Raw genomic sequence first — 12599 nt, forward strand, 5'->3', positions numbered from 1 at the left:
GTTAACAGAACATTTTTATATGCATGTGTATAGGGAAAAGGAGGTAATAGTTTCTATCCATTCTCATTTCTTCCTCACAAGAGCCCTGTAAGGTAGAAGTGATGATATCCTCCCTAATTTTACAGATGAAATAAATAGAGTTTGGAGAGACTAATTAGCTTGCCTTATGGTCAGATAGCTAGCATAAGTGTGATTGAGCTAGGATTCAAGTCTGGATTCCAATTGCAGTGTGCTTTCCACTCTCCCACAGTTGCTACAGTTTACTTGTGTTGTCTGAAATTTTCCTATTCATTTTGTGATAATTTAGACAACAGTTTTGGATTTGGAATATGCAAACCTAGTTTAAATCTTGTTTCCGCACTTACTAACTCTGTGGCCTTGGGCAGGTCACTGCCATTTCCACACTCTTAATTCCTTTATCTCTACAATGGAGATTGTTTATTATATATATACTTGTATCCTACAAGGGTATGAGGGAAATGATTTGTAAACTTTAACTTGTAAGAGAAATTTGGGTGGTGGTTATTGTACGCATCTGTGGGAAGGAGATTTGAGCCGGGAACTAGGGCAGAAAAGAGAGGAAGTGGCCCCTTGTATATCACATGAAATTTCCAATGGTTTTCATAACAGCTCTTAATATTATTTTCTTGGGCTATTAATATTCCTGCCTTAGTTCAGCATTCTGAATCCCCCTCCTACCATAGATGTGTGAGACTATAGATCGATCAAAACAGTGTAATGGGTACATTCCTCATTTGAATCTCAAGTGCTCTCTTGCATTTCTTACGATCTTCTAGAGAAATTGTTTCTTCTTTCTCTCACTTGTGTGTAAAAATCAAACTGCTGCCATCATTGAGAAGCTGTGCAGTATAGTGGACATGGGGTCAAGAGACGCCTGCCACAGTGATTTGCTAGCTTTGTTACTATGAACAGATCACTGATTCTCTTGAGAGCCTGTTAGATGAGGATGGAAATACTCGCAATACTTACTTTCCAAGACAGCTGTGAGAAAAGTGCTTTGCAAACATTTAGATACTATACAAATGTGAACTGCTGGTGCTGCTCTTATTCAAATGATTGTGCTGAGAGATCTTTTGTGAAAAATTTGAGTTTAGTGTGTGAGACAGACTTTGCCCTGCCTGAACATTCATTGTAGGTATTTACCAAAACGCTTGTCAGATTAGAGTCAGTGACTATACCCATAGGGAAACAAAAATACAGCTTTACACCAAAGAAATAGATTGTAGAGAACATATACATGTGCTTCATGCAGATATTACTTTTTCACTTTCAGAATTAATTCATTTCACACACACACAAAAAAGATTTATTTAGGCACTGAAGATACAAAGAAGAAAGAACATTTCAGACACCAGCCCAGTTGTACTGTCGTTTGAAACCATACTGAAGAGAATTTCTCTTTCTGTCAAACCCATGTGAAAAGATTTATTTTCATATTGCAGTAATAGGATTGTAATTGGCATCCTAGTCTAGAATTGCTCTCTCACTTTGGAAGCAGGGGTTGGCACATGTATTAGAAAGCACTTCCAAGTGACTGAAGCCCAAAGGATCTTATCTACTTGTTCAGAAACTGTGCTTACATTATGCAGGAAATCATTCTTGTATTGTTAGTTGAGCCTTGGACAAAATTTATTGTTTGGCAAATGAACAAAAATGAAATAGAGAGGAAACATATTATGGGAGGTGGCACACGAAATTGGGAAAGCCCCCAGAATTCATTCTTCCTCTTCTGTCATAAAGCATGATAACCAGTGAAAGTCTGTGGCTGATTCAGCTAAAAAGTTTGGGTTCTAGAAACTTTTTTGCCATGACCTTTGAATGAAGTATTTGCCATTTAGTGATATTTATGGAAATGTCTTTGTGTTCAATAAACTCTAATAAAAAAATGATCTCATACAGTGTCATCAGTGGCATCTATCTTATAAGTAACTAGCATGATAGCTTGTTTTTTCAGGCCTGATTATTGTAATTCAAATATGTTTTTACCTACTGTCTATGTTATTCTTTGGCACTACTTTATGCAAATTTTTTGCAGGTTTTGTGTAGTTGTCATCCTTTTAAATTTCTTAAAGCAATATAACACTCCATTGCATTGTTGCACTATATTCACTTAGTATTTAGGTGATTTCCACTTTTCAGTTACTTTTTCTGGTGCCATCTCAATTATCCTTGCTTGCACGTATCAGTTTTTAAAAACCATTTCTTTGAGATACTCATTTGTTGTCAGGAATTGAATTAGGGGGTTAAGAGTGGATGATCAGCTTTTTAGCTCTTATTATGTATTATCAGACTGCTTTCCAGAAACATTACAGCATTCTGCATCGCCACCAGCAAATTTTCTCAGCAGAAAACATAGCTACTTTTTAAATCCTCTATATTCATAACCATAGCAAACTTGAGAAAAAGAAAGTGTTTCTTTGTTCCCAAAAGAACCATAGGCAACTGGCTCAAAACATCATTGTCATATTTGAAATGGTATCTAGTCATGGACTTCTATCACTTTATGCTATTATTTTACCAGTCAAAAAATAGTAGTAGTGTTTCTCTTGAATGAAACAGAATTCTAGTTCTTCCAAAATTTCATTTAAGCTGATAAATTCAAAGGTTACAATATACTGACTCGAGTGATCTCAGTAAAAAGACAAAGCTTATTTTAACACCTTTTAAAAAATACTGTTTATTACACGTAATTTGGTTCACCTACATATTGTGCACGTATTGCTTATAAAAAAATAACGGGTCTTTTGGACCAACTAAATAAGTCATTTTAAAGAGATTTTCCAGGAGGAGCTAAAAGCAAAATACCACCTTAAAAAAAAACAACAACAAAAAACACTTTCTGTTTTTGAATCAAACACTAAGTATTGATTCCAATGTAGAAGACTGATAGAGGTTAGGCAATCGAGGTTAACTTACTTGCCCAGGGGTCACATGGAAGTGTCTGAGGTCAGATTTGAACCCAGGACCTCCCATCTCCAGGCCTAGTTCTCTATTCACTTAGACACCTAAGGTCCCACTTTTCAAAGTATTTATTGTTCAGATTCATTCTCTGATTAAACAAAGGCTTTAATATCTAGCCCTTTGAAGACCTCACTTTGTGAGATTGACTGGGCACTTTCTAATGATGGCACAGGTAGCATTACGTACCTGTATGTGACGTCTGGAAAGGCCCTGATGTAACTGTTTCTAACTATTTCACATGCAGCCTTCTCTGCTCGTGTCTTGAATCTAACTATGGCTTCTGTGTCCCCTGCCCCAATGGTGCACACCTCTCTTTTCTACTCCTCAAACAGCCTTCATATAAAGCTTTTGACCATGACTTACCCATCCCTTTCCTTGCATTTGGTCCTTTTGAAAAGAAGGAGGAATTGGGCTTCTATTTGATGAATAGAAAAGAAAAACTGGAGCAGATGACAACAGTTTGAAAGACAAAGTAGAAATTTAGTGCGTATATAGCCAGATATTTCTTTTCCCATTTTTATTCCCACTCTACTGTTTGCTCCCAATGCATAATAATGAGAGAAGCTGGTTATTGTTGTCAGTATCTAGTTGCCAAGGAAAATAGAAGTCTTATTCTAAGCTAGCCATCAGCTTCTGGTCTTAGAGTGTAAACTTAAAGCACCCCAATCCTAGCATTTTTAATGTGGAAATGAGCCTCTGCATTTTGTCACTTCCCAGTCCTAGACGAGCTATATAATACAAATCTTATGTCATTCATCTTCAAAGATGATTCTGCTGATGATTCTTCTGGATATTTCTGACCATAGTGACAAGTGAACTTTTTCTCTGTCTTTACAGTGGAAAAGCTATCTTTCCACTCCAACTATGATCAGTGAGTGGTTAATTGCAGTTTCATGTCTGCCCCATACATGGCCATTCTGCAGCTCAGATAGAACAAATTGACTTGTAAGCAGGGGAGTTACTGTCTCCTCAGACAGGTATTAAATTTTCTCTCCATTAACGTAAACGATATATTTTTTTAAAGAACCCCACCTGGCTTAGCATATCCTCATAATCTTCATGCTAATTTGGAAGAACTAGGTAGCATCTTTTTTTTTTTAAACCCTTACCTTCCATCTTGGAATCAATACTGTGTATCAATTCCAAGGCAGAAGAGTGATAAGGGCTAGGCAATGTGGGTTAAGTGACTTGCCCAGGGTCACACAGCTGGGAAGTGTCTGAGGGCAGATTCGAACAAGGACCTCCCCTCTCTAGGCCTGACTCTCAATCCACTGAACTATCCAGCTGCCCCCGCATCTTTTTTTGAGAAAGTTATTCTTAGAAACTCTTTTGAAACATGTGTGATGTTTCCAGTAGATGAAAATCGACCCTTGGGAAATGGAAACAAAAACCACACGGCAGTGACCTCAGAAAATCGTACTCCTGTCCTCCTGTGTCTACTGGCAAAAACACCTGAAACAATATCATTTGTATTATGTTGTCTAACTGCACTATTTTAAGTTTACACCCAGATAAAAAGAATGAGTAGCAGGGCAAGGCAAAATGTGTGCTTTGGCTCAAAGGGGTCTCAAATTTAGTAGGTAAAAGAACTCTTTTGGTTTAGCTGTGGGACAGGAGCTGATTGATGGTACATTAAAGTTTTTTCTCTTTCAGTTCATTTGCACAGAACAGCAGAAAAAGCTTTTTTTCCCTGATGCTATCTTCTCTCATTATGGCTCTCAAAGAAAATGGATGGTACTTCTAAGTAAAGAAAAAAACTATGTGTATGGAACTGAAATGCCAAGTTGGCCTCCCAAATTGCCCTGTTTTCTGTGGGAGAGAAATCTTACTGTTCTCAGCAGTAAGAACTGAACCTTCTTTGGAATAAAAACACCAGGGAGAAGTTATTTTAAATTGTGTTTTATTAAGATACTGGCAAAATTTCAACATAGTCCTTACTGAATGAACAGCTTTAATAAATAAAATATGAATGACTTAATACATGATTACAACTGAACTCACAAGTGAGCGTAGAGCAAGTTTGCAAATTGAAAAGTTAAACTTCTTAAGAAAATCATTTGCTTCAACTGATTCACTCCACAGAGAATTCATTGCAGAGAAATGTCATGAACGCGAGAATACAGCATGTCTGTCACCAAAGAGCACCCAGTGTAAGAGTTGACAATAACACATCTGTGGATATCTAACACAAAACGTCAAAAGTTTTATTATGAGGATTTCTTTTTCAAGGACGACAGCTGTGTCAACCAGGGTTCCCTGTCCTGTTTCATATCTTCTAATTAGTAAGTAAGATAAATAGTCTTACAAATGGAAGCTAAATGCAGCTATAGGAAAACATGGAAATAGTGCCTGGTCCCTTTTTAGAAAGCTAAAATTACCTTTTCCCTGGATAATCAGTTGCAGTGCTGGGCAGCTCTAGGATTGTGTTGCTTTGCTACTAGCTCTGAAAAAGAATGTTGTTAACCTTTACACAAGTCAGAGAACAGAAAGGTGTGTGTTTATCCTTCCAAAGGGTTATAGGTATCACACACAAGGGGAGAAAACTGATTTTCTTCCTGGTGCAGTTAGGATCCAAAGAAACATTCCCTAAAGTACAGGTACAAACAAAGCTGTAGTATCCCCTTTCTTGGCCTTGCCTAGGTGAGCGCTGAATGAATGAACAAATTGGGTTAAGACAACTGGTAATTTAGATCGGCCTTCCTCACGGAGCTCCAGCAAACCTGCGCTGGAGGAGGAAGTATGTGAACCACAGCAGTTAAACCTCTGTTAACACTGAACTTCTCTGCATCATGTTTATCTCCCCGACACACATTGTTCCAACGATGGAGTGGAGCTTATGAAAATGCAGTGTTGACAATACACCACTATAAATGTGGTCAAAGTTAAACTCAGCTTTGACATTGTCCTTGGAAAAGGTCTGTTGCATTTCAGGATACCCTGGCTAATTGAATCAGTATTGATCAATGGCAGTTAATAACTTTTTTGTTTCATTACTTTCAAGGACAATGGATGGCACTTCTAGGTAAAGAAAAAGGTATTTACACGTGTGAGTTTCCACCCACCTTTTTTAGTGCAAATCTAAATGGGAGTAACAGCACCAGGGTTTGGAGCTGTAAATGTTACCTAACTTCAGAGAGTCCTCCAAACTGCGCATCTAGAATTCAAAACAAACAAAACTGTTAAATTGGGCATTGAATCCCTTTGAAACTCACAGTGAAAAGCTTATCAGGAAGGAGTTTTCAGTAACTACAGACTAGGAGCCTGGAGTCTTTTCCAAACAAACAGAGTTTTTTAATTAAAAAACAAAAAACTTTTTTTTAAACTACCTCGTATTCTTGATAAAGCCTGTTTGGCCAGTAAACTGAAACAGATGCAAACTATGTTAAATTGCAAAAGGGATACTGCAGCTCTTTTAAGGATTGGTTGTACAAATTTCACCACCACCAAATTACATGATGAGTAAAAATACAAAACACAGAATTCACAGACTAAACTTCAGCATTAACAATTAATAAATAGATTATATAGATACTTTTATATCTGTCTAGTATTTTTACACTGTCACCAAACACACCGTCATTAAACTACGTGATACAAAAACGTTTAGATACCATTAGAGGGGTTCTTATTGCTTACGTCAGCAAGCAGCAAATAAGGGCACAGGAGTGTGAACTGAAGAGAACTACTTCCTATCACCAGTGGCATTAAGAGAAAAGACTGCATCTCACAAAGGACTGCTTTTTGTCTAGTGTGTAGAGTCAAGAGCAGCATAAATCAGACCAATAACCACGACTTTAATATGTATTCTAGAATTTTAAAGGACTTACCTTACAAATGGTTCCTAACTACTCTATAAATATGCATGTTGTGAAAATATGAACACTTGCTATTTTTTACAGTATTGTTTTATACCTTGATCACACTGGAAGTACTGTTGGTTTAATTTCTAAAGGGTTAAGTTCTATGAGAAATGTTTACTTAGACCTAGAAAACCAGACCCTTACCTAATGTGGTGAACACTCACTCTAGTGCCAGTCAGTCTTGCTGCACATTAGGGAGAAGCTCTGTCATGTGTTCCTTCCCCTCCCACCCCTTCCTCAACACAGTAAGCTCAACCTAGTTACTCTGATCAAAGATGGGGACTTCTCTCTCCTTTGTAGTACACTTAATCATGGGGATTAGAATATTCAATTTAGAGACCCTTCACGCTACCTCTACTTCAAGCTTATTGTCCACTTTGAGAAGAGCATAGAAAGGAGAAAGGAAATCCTACTGCCTCTGGTTTCTTATGTTTCCTTAAACGATTTTGATTTGAGACAGTTAAGTATGCCTAGTAGGATGTTAACAAAACATGACAGATCTGAGGTCTTCTGATGCCTTTAACACATGAGCTTGTACCCTGAAGAATGATGTTAAAGGATTCCTGTGCTACACTCAGAGACCTATTGAATATTTATTGTGTTCCAATACTATCAACTTTTCTTTCCAAAATCTAATAGAAAAGAAGGAATAAATCTCAAAATCAATAGGATACAAGCCTTAACTCTATTTAATCCAAATTTTTAGAAAATAAAATCTGTACATTTAATGACATGCTCATGTTAATCCACTCATAGCTTCACTGGTACCATTAAATAGTAGCTAACTTTCTCTGTATTGTCTGTGGTATACATTTAAATTCATGCCTTCCATTATGTGCTCAAAAATATAAATATAAACTAATTTGAATATGTAGACACATAACTAGGAAGGCAAAATTTGCAACTACCATCTTCTCAACACCCCACAGAAACAACTAGAATCCCTACAACTTGGTCACCACTATTAATTACTCTGGATCACCAGGAACTATACGTTAACTATATGTAACACTAGACCATGGTCTTTAGATAGGAATGCCTATACTTTTGTTGGGTGAACAGAATTTCTGTATTCGATTCATTCACTATTTCCTTTAATCATCCTGAGGTTCTGACGCCAACTTGTAAATATATAAACCCTCCAATAACCAGGGCTTAAAAAAAAACAAACCTGAACCATATTTCAAGACTTCAGTCCTCACCTCTGTACGAGAGCAGAGTTCTCACTGAATTTGTAGCGAACCTACACCGTTTCTATCTATTGACCATCTAATCATTGTCCTTCATCAGTGCTTGATATCAGGCTGTTTTTAAAGTTGAAGTCCATTTTTAGATTGAAATCACCAGTTAGCTACATAGAACAAGTTCCTACTGCTTCAGTTTCTTGGGTGGGTATATGGGGTACGACCATGCTTTGTCGTCTTCTTACAGGAACAACTGCCTTTGCTATCTATAAACTGAAACATCTGAACAAGTAGCAGAAATGATTAAATTGGGGTTACAAACATGATTTCTTGAATATTGTACACTTGCCAGTTGATTTGGTACTAACTGACATATTTTTACCTTGATAACATTTTGCTAAAACTGATTCCTTTTGACTCCTGAGATGAAGGTCAATGAAAACGGAGTTCGTTAACCTCACAAATTAAAATCAGTTAACACCCCCCCCCCCCGAAAAAAAAAGCACCAAAAAAAGATTCTGAAAAAGTCCCACAGGAAAACATTTTTTTAAACTAAGAGTTTTCATGCTCAGCTTTTATGCCTGATTATACTTCAATCCAAGTCTAAGAAGGGGAGATTTTTAACACTAGACTCCCACTTCCTATGTGCCCCATTAACGTCCATATGGCTTTTAATCTTTTACCTACAGAGTGGATATTTTCCTAGAGTTCTTTCCCTGGGAAGCTACTATTCAAAAAATAAAACCCAGAAATGAACCCAGGCTTTGGGGAACATTTTCTGTGCTAAACTTGACAGTTCTAAAATAGGTTTTCTTCATATATATGTAAATATATGTGTGTATATGCATGCACACACACACACACACACACATATATATATATATTGCTCTACAGACATTTAAGTCAGATCAAAACTATTTCCTGACTGCATATAATCAAGTGAACCAACTAAGCCAGCTTCCACTAGTGACACAAGGAGGGGTGTGTGTGTGTTAGAGGTGTGGGTGTACACATGGGTCCATGGTGGAGTTTAGGGAGTGGAATCACTAGTACTTTTAAAGTTTGAAACACTTTTTTAAATTTCCTAGAGATTATTTACACACAAGAATTGAGCCTTTCATGAAGTCATCACATGATATACTTCATGTTTCTGAAATGCCCATCTTGTTTCTATACTGATGGTAGTGTTTTATTGGGGGTTGGGAGGGAAGGTATCTAACCTACTTTAAAGAAGAAATATTATATTTAACTGCTCCCAGGAATGTCTGCGTATGGTATACAATTACCGTTTCTAAGCATCCCCATCAGAATCTCACTGTACTTTTTGCAACTATTTTGTCTCCATGGCAGAGAACTTCTTACCAACCTCCTATTTCTATTCCCACTTCGAATAAGTGAAGTCAGACTGGTTGTGCCTGATTTATGGGAAGGCTCGTGAGCAAAGAGAAACGTATGAAACTTTGGTTTGAGCCTGAATCCATGCCGTCTCTTTGCATAATAGTGGCGTAAATGAGAGAAACTAGAACCTCTCTTTCTCAGGGGTTCATTTTTCTGTTCATTTTCCAACCCAGAAAAGACGGGAGACAAGCTCTCCATTCTGTTTATCTGCTGCCCTGTTGGACCCAAATTAAGATAAGCAGGGTATTCTCCAGCATCATGCTGTCCATGCACTGAAGGCCGGACTGATTCTCTCTCCATTATCATATCATTAACAAGATTTGCTTTCTTTGGTACTGTAAGACCAAACATTTCAACTGGTGACCAAAATTTGGCACTCTCGGGTTTGCTTCCTTCTATTTTTGTGAGATCTAGGTAGCCTGCATCTTCAAGCACATTGATTTGGGACCCTGTGCTCAAGCTAGTTCTATCAGTGAATGAATCCACTCGCCCATCATACCCTAGATCTGCGGGCGCTGAGCACTGGTGCTGAGGCCAGGGCCGTTTGCTCTCTCCATGATTTTCCTTATCATCCCCGCCATCTTCTTGACCTCCTTGAAAAGAGTTCTCTGTCCAGTCTGATTCCTCACTAACATTTATAGCTTTGTTCATATCCCTCAGGAATACCACAATGACAGTGATATTATCACTTGACCCCGCATCACGAGCTGATGCTACTAATTTGTGGGCCACCATGCTGCTGTCACCATTATTTTCCTTCAGGTGGTCGGCCACCACCTTCACTGCCTCATCGGGGTTCACGGTGTCGTAGAAGCCGTCACAAGCTAAAATGAGGTAGTCTTCAGACCCATCCAAAACAGTGGAGGCAGAGTCTGCGTCCCCACAAATGTATGGCTTATGCTCAGCATCTCCTGTGGGAATGAAAGCAGATATAACAGGGCGAGGTTTTAGCTTGGCCTGGCAGGAGCAACAACTGCTCGTGTCACCCACAATGACTCTAGAGTAATGTGATAATGTAGGCTTGAAGAGGTTTATAAAGCGCCTTGATTACACTGATGCTCGTCACCGCCTGTATACCACAATCTCCAGACCTTTGTGGAGGCACACTTTTTTTTTTAGCTCAGACTTTCAGCTCTAGACCATTGCTAAAATTGGGGCCCTGTGTGACCCTGGGCAAGTCCCTTAACCCCCATTGCCCAGCCCTGACCACTCTTCTGCCTTGGAACTGATACACAGTATTGATTCCAAGACGGAAGGTAAAAATTAAAAAAAAAAAAGATTTGGACCTTGCGGAGCACAAATGGCATCAGTTGAAAATAAGGGGGAAGGCATAAGCAGCTGGGACGCTGAAGCTGGCATTTGAGCCGAGTCCTAAAGGAAGCCAGGAATTCTAAGAGATAGAGGTTAGAAGAGAGAGCATTCCAGGTATGGAAGATGGCCCAGTGTAAAGATACGGGGACGAGGTGGCACGTCGAGTACGAGAAAGAGCCAGATTACTGAGTAAAGAGAAAAGTACAAAATTCAAGGAAGTTGTGGACTTTTAAATGCCATACTAAGGACATTATTGTCCCTCAGGCAACTAATACCTTAAATTCTCTGGATCAGTTTCCCCACCTCTTAAATGATGGAATTAGACTTTAGTCCCTTCTAGTTCTAAAACTCAGTGAACTGTTAACGGTCCATGTATAGATCAGAAAAGCCAAATCCAATGTTATTGCCTCCTGGTGCCTTATTATTACCCCCTTTCATCTAGTCTGTCTTGTATACATAGCTACTGCCTTTTAATGGGAATAAGAGAATTCCCTTTAGTGAATCTCTTGAAGTGGCTGCATATATTTGAATTAGACCTATTTGAAGTAATAATTACGTATAATATGGTCATTGGGTCTAGCCCAAATGGAAATATTGGGTGCAAATTTCACACTAATTGGGACTTAACTCTTCCTATTTATTTATATATTGTCACACCCGCTAGAATGTAAGATCCTTTCATATACATGACTTAAGATCTTACAAATTGGTATTGGAGTTGGAATTCAAACCCAGGTTTCATAATCCTAAAGCAAAGCTCTTTGCACATCATTTTGAAGACTTGACAGTACCATAAGATTAGGGAGGGAAGAATTATGTCCCTTCCTCACTGGTGTCGGTGATAAGCCACATCATAGCTGACATTCGTCTAATTTTATAGAACCCTGGAAGTATGCCATATGCAGGAATCCCTTCAAACATCTGTCCCTGCCGTCTTACTTTCACTTAAATACTTCCCGTGGCAAAGAACTCTTCTCACAATCCATCCATCCAAATGCATTGTTGGACAACTTTAATTCTTGATTATCTTGATTGCCTCAAGCCAAAAATCTGCTTCCCCTTAATTTCTACCCACGGGTCATAGTTCTTACTTCCACAGCTACGTAGACAAGTTTGTTCCCTAATGCAGAAGTTAGCCATTTGTTTCAGGACAGCTGCTTCTGCCTCCTCTAGAGGCCAAACCTGGCCAGTTCTGCTCTTCACTGCCTCAGGAATGCATGGCCAGGGTGTCAAGTCCCAGGATGATTCCGGTCATCCGCTGGACGTTCTGTTTGCCAATATGCATGTTTTCATAATCTCAAAATTGGAAGAGACTTCAGAGGTCATCTAGTTCAGCCTGTACCCAGCTGAGAATCCCTTCAAAAGCATTCCCGACAAATGGTCTACGTCTGCCTCGTACAACTTGTATCCACTGTATGTAGTTTTGCCATTTAGGGTCAAGCAAACAAATCTACTCCCTCTTCCGTGTGACAGCCCATGAGATGCTGAGGACGTCGCTGTCCTTCCCCCTTTTGCAAGCTAAATATCTTTAGTCTCTCCAACCCATCATCATATACACCCATCTCAAGGCTTTTCACCACCCTCTTCACCTCCCCAGTTTTAGTGGTTATTTCTGCAACTTGGGGGTCCACAACGTGACCTTATCCAGGCAAGGTAAGACACCTCTCATTCACGACTGCTTCTTAGCGCAGCCTGAGATCACATTGTCTCCTTTTGGCTTCCATATTGCATTCTCCACTTACTCGGAGCTTGCCATCCACTGAACCCTCGATATTTGTCATATACAGTTTTGGACTGGCCACGCCTTCTCTAGCTTCTGTTTTGAGGTGGATTTTCTTTCCTTAAAGCACAGCCCCCAGCACTG

General features: G+C 38.9%; 2 protein-coding genes across 10 annotated transcripts in view; one reads left to right on the plus strand and one right to left on the minus strand.

Annotated features, from left to right (window-relative positions):
* Positions 1-12599, plus strand: part of TRIM37 (tripartite motif containing 37) — a 213840-nt gene that overhangs the window by 127997 nt on the left and 73244 nt on the right. Inside the window, exon 25 of one of the 9 annotated variants that reach the window (XM_056814184.1) lies at positions 5065-5132. The exons of 6 other annotated variants lie outside the window; for them this stretch is intronic. In XM_056814184.1, coding sequence (XP_056670162.1) covers positions 5065-5132 — 68 coding nt within the window. Of the gene's footprint in view, positions 1-4635; positions 4869-5064; positions 5326-12599 lie in introns of those variants that run through there. 2 more of the 9 variants (XM_007481799.3, XM_007481798.3) reach the window with 2 other exon arrangements.
* The window catches only part of PPM1E (protein phosphatase, Mg2+/Mn2+ dependent 1E), a 214921-nt gene continuing 207187 nt past the window's right edge, over positions 4866-12599 (minus strand). The window contains exon 7 of the mRNA XM_056814203.1: positions 4866-10335. Coding sequence (XP_056670181.1) covers positions 9272-10335 — 1064 coding nt within the window. The 3' untranslated portion in view covers positions 4866-9271. The remainder of the gene's footprint in view (positions 10336-12599) is intronic.

Source organism: Monodelphis domestica, chromosome 2 (genome assembly GCF_027887165.1).
Source record: "Monodelphis domestica isolate mMonDom1 chromosome 2, mMonDom1.pri, whole genome shotgun sequence".
NCBI lineage: Eukaryota > Metazoa > Chordata > Mammalia > Didelphimorphia > Didelphidae > Monodelphis > Monodelphis domestica.